Source organism: Gastrolobium bilobum, unplaced genomic scaffold, assembly GCF_033153095.1.
Source record: "Gastrolobium bilobum isolate Gb01-03AN ecotype WA unplaced genomic scaffold, APGP_CSIRO_Gbil_v1 utg8393, whole genome shotgun sequence".
Classification (NCBI taxonomy): domain Eukaryota; kingdom Viridiplantae; phylum Streptophyta; class Magnoliopsida; order Fabales; family Fabaceae; genus Gastrolobium; species Gastrolobium bilobum.
Window position 1 is genome coordinate 90,736 of NW_026896016.1, and position 24,770 is coordinate 115,505.

Sequence of the window (24,770 nt, forward strand, 5' to 3'; positions counted from 1 at the left end):
TCATCAATAGGTATAGCTTCTTAAATCTTAATGATAATAATGTAACATATGTTATTTGATTCTAATTTTGACAATAAATATTTGTGTAACAATTTTAGTCCACTATGAAGAGTAAAGTAATGACAACATTTACTTATCCATGAACGAATAAAATCAACAATGCATAATAAAGAAAACGAAAATTCTTGTAATAAACATGACACCTAGGATTGTCAAAGACGATTATACTACTTCTTGTTTTTTTAAGACATTGGACTGTACCAGTTGTATGAGAACTTGAAAAATATATATATATATAGGAGTATGATATTCTTACACCGGTGTAAGAGTAAGAAGTCTTACACTCAATCTTGACCATTGATCCACATCCAATGGCTCACATTACTAAAAAAATTAGAGTCCTTAGATATAAATGGAATCAATGGACAAGATTAAGAGTGTAACTTACACTGGTGTAAAATGATCCTGACTCATATATATATATATATATATATATATATATATATATATATATATATATATATATATATATATATATATATATATATATATATGGGGCAGGATATTCTTACACCGGTGTAAGAATTAGAAGTCTTACACTCAATCTTAATCATTGAACTACTTGCATCCAATGGCTCACATTACTAAAAAATTTGAACCATTAGATAAAAATGGAATCAACAAATAAGATTGAGAGTGTAACTTACACTGGTGTAAGATGATCCTGACCCTATATATATATATATATATATATATATATATATATATATATATATATATATATATATATATATATCTCGTGAAAATTAGGTTGTGCGTGAATGTTTGAAAAATAAATTTTAATCAACCTGGATCGTACCATTTCGATCAAATCTGTGTTACTTCGGGTTGAGTCATGTGGTTGTGTATTGTTCATATAGAACATACCTGGACAAGTTGATGCAGTGATTTGTTCACTTTAGGTATTGATAGTCATGAGACTTCGACGCTCAAATCATATGATCAAAGATAAAGTGTATAAAATCCAGCTGCATTACTAAGGGTTTGACCTTTGTATTTATAGAGAGGGATTATCTGAAACTGCTGGAGAGTTTGAGTAAGATTCAAATTTCCAATTAGATATGATTCATCATCCATAATTTGTATTTCAAATTAGGATTGACCTGAACTCTTATCTTCTAGAGTATGTGGGAGAGTTTGAGTAAGATTCAAATTCCCAATTAGATACGACTCATAATTCATGATTCATATTTCGAATTATAATTGACCTAAACTCTTATCTTCTAGAGTATGTGGGACCCATTAAGTGGATTCAAAACATATATATAATTAAACATTTTAAAAACATTTATTAAAAAAAAGAAAGAAAAAGAAACCAGAAAATAGAGATTTGATTATGTTGAGTTGAATGGGCTTAAAATTTATAGACTTGATATCTAACCCAAACCCATCGGGTTGTAATTAAATCTATCCGGTTTAACCCAAATACTTTATCACCTAACCCAAGTTTTTAACTTTGTGAGTTTACCCCGGACTGGTGCCCACCCGGCCACTCCTATTTTAAAAATTATCTCAAATCCTTCTTTTCTTTAAAAAATAGAGAAAAGGAAAAGGAGAGAGGGGGTTATCAAAATTAATAAAGGGAGCCCATAATAAATAATATTTTAGACTTTTGTTACATGTAAAAATAATATTTTATACATCAAAATTGTTATATCAAAATAAAAGTTAAAGAGAGTGTCTTTAAATGGGTATTTTTTTATTATTTTTTTATTTTTATTTTATAAGAAAGTAATGTAGGAATAATATAGTCTTTTCAATCACCAAAAACAAAAATATAGTCTTTTTAATTCGTAAGTAGTTTTAATATTACAATATTGCAGTTTCAAGATTTATTTTAAGGTCGGGTGATTGTTATATATTGACATTTCCCATTACAATTCAAAAGAAATTTGTTTAAAAGGTAGACAAATTACACGTTGCAAACTTGCAAGACATTTAGGTGGCGTTTGGTTGGAGCTTTTTGTGAGGATACCTAAGCATATGAGATTGGATTTTTGTGTTATCCATGTTTGGTAAAAAAAATTACAAAATTTTCCTAGCTAACTTGGTTCCCTATCATTTCATAATTGTGTGTAAAAATAGATGAAAAACACTATTCAACTCATCCACTTCTAACATGGTATTTGGAAGAAAACTGGGTAAATGACAAAAAATAACATATGCACAGTACAACTTACAACTTTTTTCTAGTAATATTTTACTCAATCAAACAAATTTTTTTACATTTTCCTACCAAACTCACTTTTCAACCATTTCTATATCAATTATATTTCTCTAGTATTTAAAAAATTTCTCCTCAACCAAATACCCCTTAACGAATTAAAATCACAAGACGCATGCAAAATTAGTAAGAAATGAATGAGATAACATACATTTCTGTGAGTCTTATCCGTCTTCCCTCCTATAAAAGAAAATATCAAAGGCCAGATATTTAAATGACCATAAAAGACTGCATGATGCCGTTATGTTCTAATGCCAAGCAACATGTTTAACATCATGGGACATCTCACACACATACACACACACAGAGAGAGAGAGAGAGAGAGAGAGAGGGGCCAATTTGGAGGCTAAACATCATCATAGAACAAGCCCATTAGGGAAAGCCAGGGAAAGAATGTGACATCAAAACCGAGACAGCATTCACTACTGAGCCACTTTATTTAAACAACACTACTGAAGAGTGTGCTCAGCCAGCTACTGCCACCACAATGCAACCTCACTCACTCTCATCATCTAATCAAATGTCATTGTCATCATAAAACCATATTCCTTTCATATACGTACTCTATATAGATATAAAAAAAAAATGAATTTTTTTTTTTTATTGGTTCTTATTCCTTTGGTTGCACGAGCCTTCACTATTCATTATATTTGATATTTATATGCTCTCATACGTGTCGCCTAGTTGTAGCAATGTACCTCATGGCCTAACCGTATTGGTGTGTTGTCGAACAATGAGAAAAAAAGAAAAGAAAAGAGAGAGAGAGAATGAGTAATGAGTTGGTGGTGTGTGTGTGGTGTCAGACGAATCAGAGACAAACTCTCACTCGCTCGCTCCCTCATACACTACACTGCTGGTAACTGCACTCTCATGCCCTCACCTCTCTCTCTCACAGAGAGGAGGTAGTGTACTAGTACTACTACTAAGTGCTCCCACTTCTTGTCCAATTCTGCAAATCACTCACGTCACGTCCCTTGATTCCTCTTACTACATTTTCTTCCTTTTATTCCCACCCTGCCCTCATATCCAAGACACCTAACCAAATAAAATAGTAACAAGAATAAAAATCTTTTTTTTTTTTTTAACTTTTTCAAGTTACTAACTAACTACAACTTAACAACACTCAAGTACCTATTCTTGTGCTAGTTTAATTGAACTGAATTCAAATTTAAACCCACTTAAGCTCTCTATATGTGTCATAAAATTTACAAATCACCAATGAAAATCTAAACTTAATAACAAGTAAGCACTATAAATTATAATCACAATTGTAAGCTTTAGGCAGCTAGGTAGGAGTAGGACATGTAATTATATGATAAACTTAATACCCAGAATTATTATTTATTTATTTTTTAAATTTTCTTTTACAGGATTTAACTTCGAGGTGAGTCATCTGAGAAGGAGGGGGCAAATGATATTATCCATTGAGGGTAGGCAAAAGGGTAATTTAATAAGGAAACCAATCATATTTGCTTCACATACAAACCAAAACTTGAAGAAAACTCCCTCACGTTTATTTATATAAGATCAAGCTCTGTGTGCTCACTCACTCACTCACTCACTCACTGTTCAGTGCTACATTGCTCTCTACCTTTTCCTTTCTCTCTCTCTGAAATGGCAGACCCTACAGCCATCTACGACTTCCTGAAGCAGCACCCTGCAGCTTCAAAAACAAGTGCTGCAAAGAGGTTGCAGCCACAATCATCATCTTCAATCCGCACCTTCCAATGCCACTTTTGTCACCGCAAGTTCTACACTTCACAAGCTCTTGGTGGCCACCAGAATGCTCACAAGCAAGAAAGAGCAGCTGCTAGAAGAAACATTAACGCTCACAATGGTAACAACAACATGAACATGAATGTGCCACCACTTCCACCACCACCATTGGAGTCTTCTCTTAAGATCACTGAACCCATGACCATGATCACCATGCCTGAACTTGACCCTTCAGCTTCTTCTTCTTCTCCAAATGTTCGTTTCTTCCACAACCGTTCTTATTGGCTTGAAGTTGATCCCTTGCAGTTTCAGACCCATCACCATGTTCCAACCACCACCACCACCACTGTCCCTCCTTATCTTCCTTTTCTTGGTGGTGGTGGTGGTGGTGGTGGTGGTGCTTCTTCTTTCGCTTCCATCCCTCAACAAATTTTCTCCCATAATAATGCTGCTGCTTCTTCTGCTGTTGCTGATGCTCCTGACAATGCCAACCTTGACCTCACCCTTCGCTTGTGAAGCTTCTTTTTTAGTTAATTTTATTTTAGGTTTGCATTATCTTTAGTTTTTGGTTAGAAACATTTTCCTTTTTGTTTTGTTTTTTTTTTTTGTTAAGATGACTTTGTTGATGAGGGAGTGGCTCTTTGTTATGGTACTTTGGGTTAAATTTTGAAAATGTTGGTATTGTGATTAGTTGGAAGTGGAAGGTTGTCTCTCTCTTTTTTCTGTTAAGAAAGGAATTTTATGGTTTAACTTAATTAGCTACTAGTGTTGGGGGTTCAGTTCAAATCTCAAGCTAGCTACTAATGTTTCAGTTATTTTCACTTTAATATCCTTTTCTTATTGTAATTTTCTTCTGTTTCTTAACTCTCAGGTTAATGCCATTTTGTCTTGTTTTTGCTTCTTCTGCTATTCATGTTTATCCTCTCTCTATTAGACTCATTTACACACAAGCATTATGTATACATATATGTATTTAACCATGTACTTAAAAAACAATATTTCATCTCTAGTATTCATACTATAAAGTGCGAAAAAAACAAGGCCATTTTGTAAAGTGGCCAATATAGAGACAGAGTTTATTACTGACACAATGTCAGATTAAGTTGGGCATTTCCGTGTGTTATTGGAAGAAATAAAATGTAATATTGCATCGTTACATTAACATGTCCATTTGATTTGGAATCATAAAAATGGTGTTATAGTACAATGTATTTATTGGCTTCGGTTGTTGTGATGGAGAATGGCTATTGTTCTAGTTTCATGAACCATCAATCTATTGAGTCATCATAATACAAATGTTGCACGTCCATCATCTTTTTTTTCTTTTTCTTTTTTCTGATTGATTTATTGAAGGGATGGACTCAGTTAAGGAGAGAATGGATATTCACCACTCAAGTGTGTGGTGTTGTTACCTTCTTCTCTTTCTCGTAGTTTCCCTTTTGGCGAAAAAAAAAAAATTCGTCACCAAATTTTATCTTTTGCTGATTTGCTCAAAGAGGAAGTAAATTAAATACATGACATGAGAAGATGAAGCCCACTGGTTTCAAATCATGTAGTGGATTCCTACTCAAAAAGAGCGTGTGATAAGACCTTCGTGTTTTCTTTATGCAATAATAATAATATATTGTTGTTGTTGTTAAAACCCATTTTCAATGTAGTTCTTTAATTGTACACAAATTATGAAGCTATACGTAGATGACGATGTTCTGAAAGCATTTCAAATCAAAACGGCACACTATAGCTTTTCATAAGACCGAATCAATCGAGTCATGCCATCATCATCATCATCATCAATTAAATATAACGGATTTTTCATTTAAATTGTAAATTAAAGATAAATGGTATATGCTAATATTCTCATTAATAAATAAAATAAAATCATATAATTATTATTCCAGGTATAGAGTTCCAGGACCAAGGGTTTCTAGGGTCAACCCTAAGATGGCTACCCGACTTAGGGAATCAGAGATTACTCTGTAAATATAATTATTAACTCAGCTAGACATTCGTGTTCAAGTTCAACATCTGATCAATTATCAAATTTTGAAATATGAGTTTTTTTATACTTTATAACAAGAATGTTTAATATTTCTATTAAATATTATTTTTGAAATACTTTGACAAAAAATTTTCTCAAAACAATATACATTAATTCAAATATATATACAATAAATGCATAAATATCTTTTCCTTAAAAAAATAATTATAATTATACATGTTTAATTCGAAGAATCGTAAAATTCAAAAGGATAACTTGGTATAAACTTTCACCATAACTGCAAATTCAAACTCAAATTTGAATTTATTCCATAATATATAATCACCTACAAATTCATATTCTTTTCCTAAAACCATCATACACCTGCTTTCATTTTAACATGGCATGCGGTAACATGAAATTGTAGTATGTTATTACTGAACTCTCTCTTTATATATTATATAATTATTCTAATATCAATAACTCTAAATCAGATCACTTTGGTTTAATAAAAGCTAACCGTGTTTGGGACAATACACTTAAATAATTTAAAAGCATATCTTTTAAATAAAAAAATCATGGGTTCGCTTTTCTTACAGTAGATAATTTATCTACATTTAGTCCAAAACGACGTTGTTTTGAGGCGAAAATCAAAGTATTTTTGTAATTATAATTTATTTCAGGATTATAATAGTCTTTTTCATTATAATTTCTTAATTTTTTTAACCCAAAATGACGCCGTTTTGGGAGCGAATATGGATAACTTATCTACATTCACTTTAGAAACATTAAAGCCATATCGGATTAAAAGTGGTATAATTTATAAATCTTTTTTTTTTGTCATCATAATTTATAAATCTTTAAAAGTAATAACAAATGATTTGTACTTGAGTTATTTTTTAAAGAAAAAAATTTCTTTATGGATTGATGTAACTTTCCTATAAAAGTATATATTGTATGTAGAGGTGTAAATAGGCTAGGGCGGCTTACAGGGGCCTACGGACTAGCCTATATTAGGTCAGACTTGACCTATTATAAATAGTAAAATAGAATAGGTCTAGACTTTTAAAAAATCCTATTTAGAAAACAGGCCATAGACTTTTTTGTACATGTCGGGCCTATGAGCATATAGGCCAGCTTATATTTTATTATTTATTTTAAATAAAATAAATAAAAAGTATTATTTTAATAATTTTGAATAATAAAATAATATTATTTTAATTATTATTTTAATTGTTGAATGTTTAACAGTCTTAAACATGCTAACAGGTCTAGGCTAAGACTTTTATTTTTTAAATATAGGCCAGACCAGACTTGTAATTTGAAATCTATACGGGCTAACAGGTCACGCCAGACTCAATATTTTTTATACAGGCCTAGCCTATTTAAGTCAAAGCATAGCCTGACCTATCCTATTTACATCCCCTAATTGTATGAGAGAGAAAGCAAAGTGAAAAGGAGAAAACTTTTTAACAACCAATTTCATTACCTCAAATATTTTTTTTTCTTTAATAAGAATCAATTTTTTAAAATTTCACAATTTATCAAACATTTTACATTGAAAAATGGACCTAGTATATATATCTATATTTATAGTCAATCATCCCTCAAGTGTATCAGCTAGGTCTATCAAAGGAAATAGGCTTTAGCTTGGTGTTTTCTAATCAGTTCGAGCTCAAACATCACCTTTTTTCTTTTTATTTTCTAAATCTATAAAGTAAATATTGAAGTTATGATCTTTGTACAAATGTTACACAACATTTTATATTAAAAAATGGCCCTAGTATATATATCTATATATATGGTCAATCATCCCTCAAGTGTATCAGCTAGGTCTATCAAAGGAAATAGGCTTTAGCTTGGTGTTTTCTAATCAGTTCGAGCTCAAACTTCACCTTTTTAACTTTTTATTTTTTATTTTCTAAATCTATAAAGTAAATATTGAAGTTATGATCTTTGTACAAATGTTACACACTTATACCGCTTGAACAAAACCTAAGTAAGTTACCAGTCTTAGTATTTATACTAACTAATATCTTAAAAGTTTTAATATGTCATATGCAAATATTGTATTCTTTCTCTTTTTTTTTTTTTTTAGTAGACGAACATTGTATTCTTTATCCCAAGACTGGTAAGCATGTGAATTTGGCACCAATTTATTTGTCAATATTTATACAGGTAATGCATATATAGCCAGAATTAATAACAAAGAACTGTAACAGAATTTAAGAGTTGTTAGATGGAATAAATAATAGGATAGGAACCATCCATCCAAAAACCAACAAGTATGTCACATCGTTCTGAGAAACTTTTTCATCTCAAGTTTTTTTTTTTTTTTTTTTTTTTCTATTTTAAATGTACAACTGACATTTTCATAGACTCAATATGAAAGTATACAAGAAAATATTATGCCTCCATAACTGTTTTCACAAATATTTTTAATAGCAGATGTTATATGCCAAGTTTTTTGAAATTTTCAGTTGCGCCGAGTGGAAGATGATACACCCACCCCTAGAATTTTATCTGAGTTGGGATCAATGTTGTAGTTTCATTATAGTAAGGAAAGATACCTCCCAGCCACTCTACATGACTACATGCTTCAAGATACCATTATCCAAGAATCACAAATGACAAATTTAGATAAAACAAGAGTAGTTGCGTTCCTTCCCCAATCATTTATTATTTGCATTTGCAGCTTATTGATTTCAAGTTGGAATAATTGCACAATGTTACAACTCTGAGAAATCATGCCTTCTGGCCAGAAAACAATGCCTGAAACTATTGACAAACTACATATATTTGCCTCTAACCTAGGGAATACATAGGCTCACTGAATCAATTAGAAAATTACCAATTATTGTTCAGAACAATCAAATTTCAAATGTTGGAACTTCAGACGCAGAACCATGTGTAGCCTGGTATAATAGCCGAGATACTATACTTCTATAGGGGTCACTTTCTCTTTTCTCCTTTAAATATGCAATACATCTCTCTACCTCAGATTTCACTTGTAAATACAGTTCTTGAGATTTCTCCCTGTCTCTCAGTTCCTGTTTCCTTCCTGTCAAACAATATCTCAATAAATTTAAGTTGGCTAAATAACTTTTACCACCACATTTCACGGACATTCTGAGCTGTGAAATATGCATTGTGCATACCTTCCGTTTCAAATGGTTTTCCAAAATAATAGTAGAACCGGCCAGGAACTTTAGGCAAAATTCCCGGCATATACACTTGTTGATTTGCCACCTCACCACCAGTATCAGTCCTAGATTTCACAATATATATAAGGGATATACAATAATGCATATGTATATATAGCGTAAATAGAAGATGAAAAGGAAGGACAATATAGATGTATAAATAAAACCTTATGTTTCATAATTTGGTATGAATCAACTAAAAACAAATTCAGATACCTCAACTGCATAGACTCTTTTGTGAGGCTTTCTATTTCAGACCTAAAGTAAGGAATCTTCACCAAGTCATCATAATCAATAACTACCTGAAAACACAAATGTAGTATGATAAGTTTCGGTATTAAATCCGGGTTCAAGGCATCCACAGATCATGGGAAAATGAAATTCATAGATAGACATATTATGCATTAAGAATAACATTGTAAAGGAAAAGCCTTCAAGACATGCATTTTCAAGCCAGAATAACGTTGTAAAGGAAAAGGATTGGCTCGGTAAAAGATCAAAACTTACTTGACCAAGATCATCTTCTCCAACAGCGGCAAAAGGTACAATTTTGGCTCCAAATCTGGCTGCCATCCTGACAAACTCAGATTGTTCAGGCCAGAATAACTTGTATTCTTCACCCTGAGAATTATTAAAATGTTGGAGATTTTATACGAGCCTCATATATTTTAGAGCATAAATACAGAGACACAGATACAGTATTCCTCAAAAATAACCAAGCATAAAAATTCCCACATTAAATGTGAAAGTGATTCAATATGTCTGTAAAGAACCACTTCAATCCAAAAGTTTAAGCTGATTTTATATATCTCAACACGCCCTGTGCGAAGAAAGAAATTCCACTGCAAAGAAAGTGGGGGACGGTGAGGTTCGAACTCGAGACACGAGGCTCTGATACCATGTAAAGAACCACTTCAACCCAAAAGCTTAAGCTGGTGGGTGAGGGCTTTTTTAATGGTTTTATATATCTCAACACACTCCCTCACACAAGAGTCCACTGAGCTTAAAGAGTGGACAATGCACAAGCCCACCTACCTGTGCGAAGAAAGAAATTCCACTACAAAGAAAGTGGGGGACGGTGAGGTTCGAACCCGAGACACGAGGCTCTAATACCATGTAAAGAACCACTTCAACCCAAAAGTTTAAGCTGGTGGGTGAGGGCTTTTTTAATGATTTTATATATCTCAACGATGTCAATAATTTGCTTTTTTTTTTTATGTTGAGTAATTAAGGCCTTATTTTTTTAAAACCAGCAAGATACCCCGGTGTTTTATATGTATGCACTGTGTTCCACCTCAGACCTACTTAAGAACTTGGTAGATATTCTGAATATTATTTTCTGATGATCAACGTATAGAATTTATTTACATTATACAGACCTATATCAATAATTATTTACCTAAAATAGAGCTAAATCTAAGGAAACAAATAGGAAACAAATCTATCTTAATAATAACAGATAACCAATCTAAAATAATTAGATCATTCTTCCTGTTATATTTACAACAAACCTCTTCATTTGTCACAACCAGATGGACCAGATAGTAGACAAGATGGTGAATGAACTTACATTGTAATATTGAAGGCAAGTATTTGATATAAAATTTCAATTCCAATGTACTAAATACCTTCTCAGTCAACTAATTCGAGTAATTTTACGGTTATACGGTAAAGTAATTATCTTGTTCTCCAGCACATCTATGACCTATAACACTTCATTCAACTTCTTTTTTCTCTTTTTTCCCTTCAGTGAAATTTAAAATACAGAATAGTGATAACTCATTCAATTCATATTAGATTCACATGCTCTTTCCAAAATTTCTAACCCAGCTGAGCTGTCTACGTTTTGGTCCAAGACGGTATATACAAGTCATAGACCTTAGAAGGGGTCAAATGAGCAAATCCATGATGCCATGTGATAGATGAAACTCACTGGTAATTAAAAGGTCAAATGAGCAAATCCATGATGCCATGTGATAGATGAAACTCACTGGTAATTAAAAGAGTTTACTTAAAGGGAGTTACCTTTCTATGAAGGGCCTCGCGCATCCCTCCAGGATATAATAGGACATGAGACTTGGAAGAGAAAAGCTTAAAGAGGTTAGTTGCTGCTACAGGAACAGCACCCATAAGTCTGAATGTGTCATAAGAAGATATATCTGGCAGTTTTCCATTTTTTCTTCTCATAAACATCATTGGATGTGCCATCCCTCGAACAAGGATATTTCTTTCCATATAAATTCGAGTAACCAAGGGAACTAATTCCAACCCCAGCAGCATGTGGTACCCAACAAACAAAACAGGCCCCTCTGACGGAATTCCAGCAAGGCCCTTTACAATCGTTCCATCCTCCAAAGTCGAGAACATTACAGGACTTGTGACAACGTTAATCAAACTGGAAGCATAATAAGTGAAAGGTGGCAATGTTATAATTAGTTTGATTATACTACAATTTAATTAACTAGAATGAACAAAGATAAATTGACAGATATATGTAGTCAGCAAGACATCAACTTGTAGGATGAGCCCTCCTTGCGGTCTCCTACGTTTATATACTACGAATTCTTTTGTTATTTGTATTGATGGCTTATATGTCATATTTATCCTGTTATTTGTACCTGTATGATTCTATTACTTTTTTGGCTTCATCAGGTGTTGGCAGGATAAAATCTGATGCATAGTCATGATACTTTCCCCGGCGGTAGTAAGAAGTGCTTTTGATAATTGTCACCAGATCAATGCTTCCTTCCTGCTAATAGTGAACAAATGTACCAGATTAGGGTATGCTAAGACTTCCAACTGATATTTAAATTTTTTTCTCTAATCAGATGAATAGACCCATGATGCATGCCTGAATGCAAACACAAAGACAAGCATGTATGCAGAAAAGTAGAAATGGAGAAAATTGTACCAGGAGTAGGAAATGACCACGGCCATCAAATTTACGAAGCTCACATTTAGGCAGTAACTGAAGTAGTCTTTCACCTTCCTGTTGATTAGGTAGTAACTGATCGTTTCCACTAAAAGGACAAATGATTAAACTCAGTTTCACTATCCAGAAAGAATCGTACACTTGAAAAGGGAAATGTTCTGTGTATATGTGATATTAGGTGGGATTAATTTATTATCCTCAACAGGGATTCATTATTCAATTTGAGTTTGTTGAATAATGAAGGAACGAGAGACATGATGAAATTCATGTGTCTGAACATGAGGACAGAGGCATTATATAGGTTGGCTATAACAATTACATAACAATAATTTAACAATGTAGGACTTCATCCCTCACAGTATTATCACCCTATTTGATATTTCCAACAAGGTTAATGCAGAAATTAGATAAAAGGAATTGCAGTAAGTGTTAGAAATATACTATAAAATATAAACCATTCATCTGCCTTTAACTACCAGTTTAAACTTTTGAATTGAATTGGTTGCTTGATATGGTATAAGAGTCTCTGTGACTAGGTCCAGAGTTCGATCCTTGCTGACCCTCATTCTTCTAATGAATATTATGAAATTTTTTAGCACAAATAAGTGGACCTATACATTAGTTGATAAGTCCATGATTTGTGACTTAGAACATATGGTTTGATGTTAAAATGGAAATGAAAAGGATATCTTGTGTGTAATATAAACCCCAAATTGCATAAAAAATGAATGATTCTGATTTTAATTGCTAATGGGCTGATAGTTGTATTTTTCAGGCCCAATTGTTATTTCCACAAGCAAAGCAAAGAAAGAAAAAGCTTGGGCTGGAGTTTTTTACCTTGCTGATCAGAAGCCCAACTTGAAGAAAAGAAGAAGCAAAGGAAAAGAGAAAGAAATGGGCCAGAGGAGACAAAGCAAAATGGGAGAAGCCCAAATCAGAAAAGAAAGAAAGAAAAGAGGTGGAAAAAGAGTGACTCATAAACGTGAAAACAAAAATCAGAAAAACCGATACTTGCAAACCCTAGCCCCTGAAACCACCTCCATCCAGACCCTCATCTCAACCGATCCATCTGAATCCTTTCACCACTCCAGACCGTCCTTGGATTTCGGTCGAAACCACCAAACCTTAGCCTCACTCACGGTTCATGTTGTGATTAAACCAACCAAAACACCAACCCTAACCGAATTTTTGTGCGATACAGAAAAATCCAAACACGTCCCTCAATCGATTTGGTGAGCTGGAGCTTGTTAGTAGTGCTGGCTGGAGATTCCTTTGGAGTGCGTTCGCTACTCGTGCAAAGGAGACGCACGATCGAGAGGAGCGTGGAGCATACGTACGGGTTGATGTGTGACCTGCTTTGCATGAAGGAAGATCAGTTATAAAAGGAAGGGAAAAAGCACCGTAGGCTCTCCTTCTTCCTCTCTGAGTTTTCTTTCTCTTTGGATATTTTTATTTTACTGTTCTGTTTTTAGGGTTTTTGAATTTAGTAATTTTGTAAGCACTGTTTCAGAGCTATCTTGCTGAAGATAGCTTCTGCCGTTTAATTTTCCTAGTTGTACGTTTTTATTTTCTGTCTTGTTATGGACCCTTGCTGTTTGTATGTTCATCAACCCTTGGTGATGAGCTAAATTTCTTAGAGTTGGGTTGAAAGAGTACCTGGAACTCATTTGTTATTAGTTGATGTTTTAAAGTTTAAAGAGTTGATTTCCAGTTTGTTTACTGTGTGTTTGTTATGCTGAGTTTATTATGTGATGGCCACACATAGGCTACTCCTAGTGGTGTGGAATTATTGGGAAATAATCCACATTAGACCCCACTGTAAGCACATGAAAAGTTGAGAGAGATCTCTCTCAATGGGTATGGCATCAGGGATGAAGTCACCCCCATGTAACTTAAGGAAATGGTACTTCAAGGTCTTGTGATAACAGTGACATAGGGATATGTCATCTGTTGTTATTGGAAGAAAACTGTTGTTGGGAAACAATGGTTATTTTAGTATTTTCGTTACGCTGGAAGCAACATCTATTTTCTGTCAAAGCAACCTAATGGCAAATGAGGGAAGGGGAAATTGATACCCAACTTGCTTCCAAACTCTGTTTTTAAAATCAATTTTTGTCACTTGGTATTTTTGCTCAATTCAGAATTTAATTTTCTGTTTTAAAACTTAAGAGAAAATTATAAAAAAATTTACAAGTCTTTTAGTTAATTAATTTTCCAGTCAGTAGTTAAAGATTCTTTCAACAACTAAAATCACTATTTTAAAAAGAAAATCTTCACAAAAAGAAAAATATTTTCAGTACACTTGAGTTAGAATAGCAGTAGCACTTAATTTGATTTTATTTTATTGTTGGTTCTGATTAGCAATTACAAATTTATTCCAAGTCTAAATCGCCAAAGATCTTTGTGGGAACGATAACTGGGAACCATAAAAGCCCTATATTACTTGTTGTCGCGTATACTTGCGCGCACACTTGCATAACTGTTAGCAAGGCAACATTAGTCACCCTTCAAATCCAATGAATATAATATAAAATATAAAATTAGTCATCTGCCTTCACCTAACAACTTAAACTTTGGGTTGAATTGATTTCTTGACAGTCGAGAATGGAAAATCCTACTAGGTTCATTATAATGTAGTCTTGTTTTCATATATAAAAGATCATTTTGATATCTGACAATCAATTTCTTCTAACATTTAAGATTGTATTTCTTGGCCAGATTAACCCATAGCAATTTACCAGTAACTGGTTTATAGGTCTTTAAATTCTTCAGTTAACAGATTCCCCACATTGAAGATTAACTAGAAGTTTAGCAGTTTCACAAAAGCTAGTTGATCTAGTTGTTTCCATCATGAAGATAATGGTTTAGAGGTAAAAACTTTTCAAGAAATTGGTTGTTAGCACTCTTTCTTTTCTCTTCTTTTCTTTTTATAATAGCATTTCTGCTAAATGTGCAGGAAACTAAAATTTATCATGTTGAGATATATAGTCCCACATTGGTTGTATGTGCAACTAATGTGGAGTTTATAAGGCCTTGGGCACTCCCACCCTTTGAGCTAGCTTTTGGGGTGGTGTATCTCAAGGTTCTTTACATGGTATCAGAGCTTGAGTAACTATAAGGTCACCGCTCCCCACTTTAAAGTGGAATTAAAATAAAAGCTAGCTCAAAGGGTGAGAGTGCCCAAGGCCTTATAAACTCCACATTAGTTGCACATACAACCAATGTGGGACTATATATCTCAACATATCAAAGTACATATGATTCCATGTTATGATATAAAAGATTGCAATATTGAAGAGCATGAACCTGCAAAGTATCAAAGTCTGAGCTTTGATAGCATAAAGGCGTGAATGGGCATAGGCAGAAGCTGACTTAAGCATCTTTAGTTTCCAGAGAAGTGTTTCTTTTGGTAATATATCAGCAAGAACCTGGGAACTCAATCAAAATAGAAAGTAAATGAAGGGAAATGTCAATTTGAGCACCAACAAGCCTAGGTAAAGAAAACACAGTTATGCCCATCCATTTTCTTCAAAAGTCCAGCATATTCCACTTTTACCAAGTTTTCGTTACAAGAAAGAAGAAAATAAGCAATCCAATTTCCGATTTAGATTTCTTCTGGAATATGCCTCAAACAATGTCATCAATACAAATACAAAATGCTTCACATATTCAAAGCATAAAGAAAAAGTCAAACACTGCTGTTCCAATAGGAATGTCTTTATTTTTTGAACAAAAACAATAATTGAACCTTACAGGCAGAGATGATGAGAAAGTAGTAAAATCCTCCATTAGCTCTCTAGCTGTATTTTGTAGAGGAAGTCCTTTCACCACATTATCCAACACCATCCTCAGAGGGTCACCTAATGTTGCAAAAAAAGTTGAAGGCATAAATGGAGAGAGGCACCATTTCTTTGGTAAATGATAAAGACAGAATATAGGTGCTTGATCTATGATAAATGATCTTTACCTAAAAATTATACGGTGCTTAAGGATCAACACCAATATCAATAACACCTTTGTCCCAAGCTAGTTAAAGTCAGTGTATAAAGTGCTTAAGGATATTGAAGTAAAAAATTTAACATAACTCCCGAATGACATTGAAGTTAAGTACATGCCGATTTAATTCACTAAAAAACTATGATTCATGAATCTTCAATTAAAAATTAGCAGAAGCAACAAAAGTGGGAACATAAAGGCATGAAACATTTATGTGGTAAAGAAAGAATATTAGATCCACAACAATCTCACAAGACTTAACCATGCAGCATAAATGCCATGAAAGCAGATATGCATGGAAATGATATTAATGATATGTAAGACATAAAATCCATTAACTTTTCTCATTAACGGATTCAAAGAGAAGTAAAGATTATAAGAAAGGAATCATGCCTATAATTTGAAGCATTGAAAACAACCAGAAACCTACAATTGTCTAAGCTAAAGTTACTCACTACTGAGACAACTGTCTGGTAATACAAACAACCTAACAATTGGAGCCTTTCCTCAAGTCCCCAGCATCAGGCTGTGTGTTTCAAGAGTACTCCCTTTTCTAAATCGATTACCATTTTTCAGTATTAAATAAAGGATCTAATACTTTTTTTTTATATTTGCAATTTTTTTTGGCTTGCATAATGATGCAAAAGTAATTCAAGATATAAAAAGCTCTTAAGATGGAAGTTAGATCCAAACACATCTGACATGAATCTTGAGAAAATAGTTAATAAAAAAAAAAAAAAGCATAACCTTGCAGATCAAGATAAACAAACCTGCTGTCAAACTGAGAATGATAGGCAGGCCACGAGGGAGTGGGCCAGGTAAAGCTTCCAATAATGGTGTAAGAAGTTGCAACTGTGACCTGCTGAACGAAGTAGCTGCCAAATTGGGTGGTGAAGGTGAATATCAGGTACTTTGAACGTCTTTAACTGATGTGCTGTTACAGCAAATCAACTTGAATATTGCATAGGAACTTTCACTCAAAGCTCAAGCTAAGGAACACATGTTCAACACACCATTGCCAATGAATGACATCATTTTGAAAACACTAACCCCCACCATATTCATAAGGAACAACTAAGATGAGTTTCAAGGCAAAAGCTTGGTTTCATTAATTATAAGACTAGCCATTAACATATTGATAGGACACCAGCAATAAGGTGTACTATAGGAAAAGGTGCAGAGGGTCATTCTATAATGCTAAGCCAGCAAGGTTGTTAGAAAAGAATATTATGCAAGGTGTGAAGGAGAACTTTGTTAGCAACGTGGAACAACAACCTCCTGCATAAAATTGGAATAAATAGAGAAATGGGGGCGAATGAAATATAGGCTGGAACTAAGTTTGGACTTGGGAGAGATCAAGGCCTCTCCAATTGCTCTGAGACATTTTTCTTGGTTTCTGCATATTTTCTTTTTCTGTGTAATTTTCCTTCTCTGTTTGAGTTGTATTGAAACATGTTGTATTCATTTGAATCAGCCACAATTAATACATAATTTTCTATCTCTTGTTCTCAATTCCTTTTTGTTCTTGTCTGTTTCGTATCACATATCTGTAATCTAAAACCTATTCTTCATTGTTGGTAAACATGAGAAAGATGATAGCCCTGGGTAAGAACCAACATGATCCAAAACCTAATCTCCAAATCAAGGCTAAGCCAAATATATACATTATTTTAATTTCTACTCAATGTGTGACTCTTTTCTTCAACATTGTCTTGCATTCACTCACTCACATCACATGTGAACAACTCTAAGACTCGGAGCTCTCCTTTACCAGAACAGTAATTGCCAAATTTTGAAGATCAGCATATACATTCAGCAGTGAATTAGTAATTCATCATGGCTACTGGAGATTTTCTGAAGTTCAACTCATTTTCAGTCATGTTTAAATTGTCTTAATTTAACTATTTCTGAACAATAAAATCAAAGAGTTTAAATCTTGTCTACAATACTAACAGTTACCTGGGTTTGCCAAAATTAGTACAAGATCAATATCAGGGTTACGGGCTGCAACGGCCAGCGCAAGGCATCCTCCTAAAGATTCTCCAACAAGATATATGGGTCTATTTGGTGATCGTTGATTTTCTGACCTAACTGTTCTCTCAACTATTTTCAGAAGGTCTGCAACATAGAAATATACAGAACAATAAATTATGCTGGAGTACACCACTCAAAGACAACATCATTTTTATGAAAATATAAGGAAGGGAAACATGTGATCCCATTTTCAACACAATAAACATGCTCTTAACCATTTATAGAGCAAAAACAACAGAAACTAACGGTTAGTAGTTCAATGTAAGCACAAAATAGTATGATGAGGTACTGGGAAAGAGAATGACCTATAAATGGTGTTCGATCAGCAACTGGAATATGCAAGCACCATATATCAAAAATCCTTCATTCAAGAAAAAAGAACAAAAAGAGTATTTCTTACATATCAGTTGACAATATAAGAGTAAAAACTAGCTAGAAGAAACCCATTGGCTTCAAATTCATCTTATCAACTAAAAGGTGGATTTCTAAAATGACAATTTGTGAGTGCACTTAGGCCTTATCATTATATGCACACAAACCTTCCCAGTTTCTGATGATGTAAAATAAGTCCAAGACCCACGCCATCAATCCCTGTAAAATTATAATGCAAGTAATTTATACAAATAAATTTATGTGTAACCTTGTTGCTTGGTACAAGGACACAAAGAATAGATACTCAATTTTTTTTTAATCTTCAGAGATAATTAACATGACAAGATATTTCGACTGGAGCTTAACTAAGGAGCCAAAAATACATATATAAAGACTTGGACAACTTTTTCAACATTTATTTTGGGCTAAAGCCATTTTTCTTTCATAACGTTTAACTGGGATTTCAAACAGTATTTCAAAACTAAAAAAATTATAAAATTTACATACTTTACAATAATACTAATAAGGCTAAAATATATTTTTGTCTCTATACATGACATCTGTTTTTAATTTGATCCATATGCATATTGTTGAGATATATAAAATCATTAATATAGTCTCACCCAACAACTTAAGTTTTGGGTTGAATTGCATGGTATCAGAGCCTCGGTGTACCGAATTTGAACCTCACCGCCCCCAATTTTCTTTCTTCGCATAGGTAGGTGGACCTGTGCATTGTCCACTCTTCATGCCCAGTGGGCTCTCGTGTGAGGAGGCGTGAGATATATAAAATCATTAAAAAGCCCTCACCCACCAGTTTAAACTTTTGGGATGAATTGGTTCTTTACATGGTATTATAGCTTCGTGTCTCGTGTTCGATCCTCGCCGCCCCCCACTTTCTTTCAAGTGGAATTTCTTTGTTAGGTAGGCCTGTGTATTGTCCACCCTTCAAGCTCAGTGGGCTCTTGTGTGAGGGTGCGTGTTGAGATATATAAAACCATTAATATAACCTCATCAAACAGTTTAAGCTTTTGGGTTGAATTGGTTCTTTACACCTATAATAATTTTCAATTTTTGGTTCTTACATTTCTTGCTATTATTTGGAGTTTTTTTTTTGGTAAGCTATTTGGAGTTAATAATACAGTAAACTGTAGGGAGCAAATTAAGAATGTGTCATGTATAGGAACCTTACAGTCATTTTTAATTTGGCCCTTATACATGACAATAATTCCATGTCAATCTCATGCGTTATAACAGGAACTGTTGGTGACGGCTGACATTGAAAATGACTGTAAATATAAAGACTAAGTTAAATTTTTTAATACAAAAACCAAATTGAAAATGAGTGTCAAGAATAAAAATGTATTGGCAGGAGATTGCAAAAAGACCTAATGCCATGTACCCGTTAACAATTTAATTGGCAGGAGGAGATAGTGGCACGTAGCAAGAATGGTTTGATTTCTACGAATGCTTTTGATTTTGATTTTATTTTTTCATACTATTTCCTTTTACTTCTTCGTGCTCCAATAGGGGGTTTGGGCTTAAACGAAAGTTAGACATGATGCTACTTTTTTTAGACAAAAAAGTCACTAAATTATGGGAAGAAGGTAAAAATAAAATAAAAAATTGTCCCATTTTGAAGTCGCACTCACATTACATTGACCAGGCAGCTACGAGATATATTTTTTTTAACCGAGAAAAAAATATTGTTAGAGATTTGGTAGGAATTTTTTTATCCAGAGTAAGTTACAAAAAAGTGTTTGGTTGGCCAAAATTTTGCAAGAAAAGTTGGGTTAATTTTACTGATGCTATGTTTAGTTGATGGTAAAATATTGATGAGAATGTGAATGAAATTATCAAAATACCCTTAATTTTTTGAATATGCCATCATCAAATGTTGCTTTTTTTGGAAAAAAGTGAATCAAATGTACTTTTTGAGAATCCAAGATCAAGGAAAAAATAAATACCAAAGATTAAGTGGGACAAAAATTTGCCTGTGTAGTTCAAAAAAAAAATACCGGATAAAAAAATTCGGTGGCATTTTATTCACAATACTCATACCAAACATGATAAATAAATATTCTCCACTCCACTTCCTATCATTTCATATCAAATACTCCTACCAATCAGCCCCTGACCGTATATGAACAAATGGAATAGCCGCCACTCCAGCTGAAAATGAATATTACTAATGCTGGATAATTTTGGTGTTTTAGCTTCTCTGTATTCAGTACGCCATCTTAGAAATTCATTTTAATAGAAAGTGGCTTTTAAGCTTAAACTAGTTTAACATCTATGTGCTACTAGCCCAGTGCCGCTTTTTCTATTGTAATAATTAATAAATTATACTTTGACCTGAAACAATTTAAAATAAATTTTATTTATAACTAAAACAATATTTAAACTGCTACTTTAAAAATTTAATTTAATATAAAAATAAAAAAGTATAATTAATAAAATATTTTTTAACCTACTCTATAGTTCTTATCTTAAACAGAAAAAATGTGTAAAGATCCTAGCAATTAATTATTCGTACAAATTTAGGTAAGTAATATCTATATCTGTGTGTGTGTTTTTACTTTTTTATTTGTGTCTCTCATATTAAAATTTTTTTCTTATATAAATTCATGTGCGATCTAATGATTTTAAATGTTGGGTTTTCTTTATTGTGTATAGAATATTTATCTACCTATAACCACACAAGTAGCTTGATGTCTGTAACAAAAAAATAAAAATGCTACAAAAATGCATCATAACTTTTTTTTACTAAAAGTACCATATTTATAATTAATAAGCATCATATTACTATATAAATTTAAAGCTTTTTTATATGTTTTGTTTGCAAACATTGGGAATCTAGTATAGTGATAGGTTTTGTACCCACTAAATGAGTATAATTTGCTGTTAAGCTTATCGGAGCTTTATTATGATATCTATTTTTTCAAAAGTAATGCTCCATAGTAAAAATTTGATAAAATTCGACAAAAATTTATTATGATTTAAAGATGATTATTGAATCCAAATTCTTATAATTTTATAATAATTTTACTATGTAATTTTTTTTTTAAGTTTAATCAATATAATTTTATTTTACAATCCATTTGACTTATCTATAATTTTAAGTAAAAACATATAAATGTAGCATTAATTTAGTGGCGAGGGATTTGAGTAATTTATATGAGGTTGTAAATTTGAAACTCAATGTTACCATTAGAAACTTAAGCATCCACCATTGTTAATTTAACGAACTTCTATTACCTAGAATATATATATATATATATATATATATATATATATATATATATATATTACGTAGACTTTATTATTTTATAATTATTTCATTAGAAAATGAAAAAATATTTATCATTTTAAATGACATAATTTTGTATCATTTTATATGAAACGATAACGTTTTAATACATACTTGATGTTTTTCATATTCCTTTTCCTCCACAAAATTAGGAGAACAAATAAAAAGAAAGTATTGTGGATATGAGAGAAGGTAAAAAACTACTAAAATACAATAATTTTAGTTAAAATGACAGGAAATTGTGACAAATACTTTTTCCTTGTTTGATTAGAAAAATTATTATTCTAATAAAATAACTAAACCTTTATTAAAAACTTCAAAGTTACATAAAAATATCTTGATATTAATATCATTATTTAATATGTTATATTTTATCAGTCAAATGTATAAAAATTAATTAATTAAATTAAATGAATGATATAAAAATATTTTTTTATTAGTACTGACAAGTATGAAATGAAAAACAGTAAGATTTATAAATAAATAAACAAATATGCTTAAAAGGTATTTTATATATATATATTTCTTTTCTATTAAAAATTATTATATCTAATAAAGTATATATATTTTTATATATCAAGTATACGTATTTTTTTGTTTATTATAAATCAATTCACTTTTATAGTTATTTGTATAAAATTTTTCAATAACAATAATAATAAATTAAAATTTAAAAGGATGAAAAATATGATAAGTAAAGAAATATATGTAAGAGAGAAATGAAGAGGAATAAAATAAAGTTATATTTTAAAAGAATTAAAAAATAAAAAACTTAAAAAATGTCATGTAATAATTTTTGCAAAACAAATTTTACCCCAATATTTTATAATGAAGCTATTCAAACTCAATTTTTGTAAGTGTAAAACATTTATGAAGGTACTAAAACATCTAAAAAAAATCCAATTCTACTGTTACACAAAACATAAAATTTTGTCGTAAATAAAAAATTCAAAGAAAAATATCCTGATATTCCAAATTGGTATACTTTTACCATTCAAATTTACGTGAAGAGTGAATCTCAAAAAATTAATTTATTTTAATACCGTTAAAATTTAATCCAGCAGAACTTTCAATTCAAGAACGTTAAACTCATGTAGTCAGCATCATAAACAATAAGGTATATGCAATACGAAATATATAAAAACATTCATGAAATGTTAAACAAATATTAAGTTAAAGCAATTAATGATAAATCAGTTTAACATATTAATTCAACTGATTGAATTAGATTTAATCATTACAATAACCGTACTAGGGTAAATTCAGGTTTACAAAGGGAAATACTTTAGTTTCGGAAAATTGAATATCTATGTAATAAGATTGACAAATTCACGTGATGGCATAGCCAAAAATGCTAAAATGTGACGGATTTTATTAGAGTTATGTTGTAAGAAAGATGATTGTGTTATGTTATAGAGATTTATTTTGCGTGCCGTAATTATTATTTTTCAAAAAACATACGAGTCCCACAAAATATTGAGTGGGTAGGAAACTTTTTGTGGCCATGTTAAATGATGAACGTAAATCCCAAAAAATAAACATAAAATTGGAGCACTCCTAAAAGAGAATAATATAATAAAGTAAATAAACAAATAAATCACAATATGTAAATAAATTAGACATAAAGAGTATAATATTTTTTCATATTATATTTTTATATAATAAATTTATTTCTATAAAAATATATGATGCCTATCTGAATTTATGTGAAAAGAAAAAAAAAATACAAATTATAAATTGATAGCCTAAACATATTTTTATGTGTATATAAAACATAAATTTATATCCTCAACGTTAAACCCATAAATAACTAAAAAGAAAAGGAAGTATGATTTTAAACAACATAAACTTATGTTTTTTTAGATTATTTACACAAAATATGATCAGTCATACTTTTCATAAATAAAAAAATTTGGGACATGTAAAATGAAAAAAATAATTTTTTAAATTTATATAAAATATAACCGGTGGTACTGACCCATAAATAAAACAATTGAGAAAGAAAATGACTGACCCGGTAAGAAGAGTAGCAGAGGAGAATTGTCCAACCGCGAACCGCATTCCAACGGCGAAAACCACCGTGGCGGTCCACCGTCCGGTTCAATCAACTCCTTCGATTGCTCTAAGTAATCCTTCCAACCGCTCCTCCGCTGCTTCTCCTCCTTCTCTTCCTCCCACCGCTTCTCTTTCTCCACCGCACCACTTCCTTTCTCTTGCTTCACCTCCGCTGCCGGACTTTCTTTCTCCGCCGAGATTGCCGTCGCCGGAACCCGGTCGACGGACGTGGCGAAGCGCGGAGCCATGCTCGGGATCCGGCAGGACTTCAACTTCCCGACCGACGACGGCGGCTCGCGGCGGAATAGCGGGGAGGAAGTGCCGGGAAAGAGAGACACTCCGGCGGCGGCCATGGTAGGTGAGTAGCGCGGCTGCGGGAGATTCGATTCTAGAAAGCGTTTGAAGCAGTCGCAATAATAGTAATAATAATAAAGACAAATTGGAAATGATTATTGTGTGAATGTAATTAGGACAGAATCATTGACAGAATGAAAATCTGAAGTTGGAAGTGAAATATATATATGCATAGGGCATAGGGTATAGGAAGGATATTCTCACTATCAAAATTTTTTACTACTAACTTACTATTTATCTAATCATCATTAAATCAAAGAGAGAATGTTAAAAAGTTTTTGAAGAGAGAGAAAATGCTAATCCAATGGTGATTAGATAGGTAGTAAGTTGATAGTAGAAAATTTTGATATTGAGAATATCTCTTCTCACTTATATAATATTAATTTTCTAAGTATATAAATAAATAAAAAAATGTATATTATTTTAAAGAATACAAAGTTCTGTCATTTTTTATGACAGAAATAAATAAATCATGGGTGAGAGAGTGGAGAGAAAAAGTTTTAAAAATGTGAATTCCACCTTGTTGTAAAAATGAA

At 32.2% G+C, this 24,770-nt stretch overlaps 2 protein-coding genes across 3 annotated transcripts; one reads left to right on the plus strand and one right to left on the minus strand.

Moving 5' to 3' along the window:
• The first annotated feature begins 3,898 nt into the window (after window positions 1-3,898).
• LOC133297306 (zinc finger protein KNUCKLES) lies at window positions 3,899-4,516 on the plus strand. The gene has a single exon (XM_061496418.1). It carries the CDS (start codon window positions 3,899-3,901, stop codon window positions 4,514-4,516), a length of 618 nt encoding a protein of 205 aa, XP_061352402.1.
• Window positions 4,517-8,648: 4,132 nt separating this feature from the next.
• LOC133297296 (phytyl ester synthase 2, chloroplastic-like) lies at window positions 8,649-24,513 on the minus strand. 2 transcript variants are annotated; one of them, XM_061496407.1, is made up of 14 exons: window positions 23,840-24,513; window positions 18,683-18,734; window positions 18,449-18,504; window positions 18,069-18,227; window positions 16,880-16,984; window positions 15,867-15,973; window positions 15,420-15,541; window positions 12,093-12,201; window positions 11,800-11,930; window positions 11,207-11,576; window positions 9,689-9,802; window positions 9,398-9,483; window positions 9,137-9,246; window positions 8,649-9,039 (listed from the first exon to the last, which is right to left on the minus strand). In XM_061496407.1, the coding sequence occupies exons 1-14, from the start codon at window positions 24,231-24,233 to the stop codon at window positions 8,849-8,851; spliced, it is 2,106 nt and encodes a 701-aa protein (XP_061352391.1). In that variant the 5' UTR covers window positions 24,234-24,513; the 3' UTR covers window positions 8,649-8,848. The 2 variants fall into 2 exon arrangements, with proteins under 2 accessions (XP_061352391.1, XP_061352390.1); XM_061496406.1 differs by having other exon boundaries at window positions 11,800-11,933.
• Between the last annotated feature and the right edge of the window lie 257 nt (window positions 24,514-24,770).

Excerpts from the sequence above, each read along its gene's own strand:
- LOC133297306 (XM_061496418.1), top strand. The coding sequence starts at position 3,899 with ATGGCAGACCCTACAGCCATCTACGACTTCCTGAAGCAGCACCCTGCA.
- LOC133297296 (XM_061496406.1), bottom strand. The coding sequence starts at position 24,233 with ATGGCCGCCGCCGGAGTGTCTCTCTTTCCCGGCACTTCCTCCCCGCTA. Across the intron at positions 11,934-12,092 it reads GTGGTCATTTCCTACTCCTG|CAGGAAGGAAGCATTGATCT; the intron begins GTACAATTTTCT and ends GTTCACTATTAG. Across the intron at positions 11,577-11,799 it reads AAAGTAATAGAATCATACAG|TTTGATTAACGTTGTCACAA; the intron begins GTACAAATAACA and ends TTATGCTTCCAG.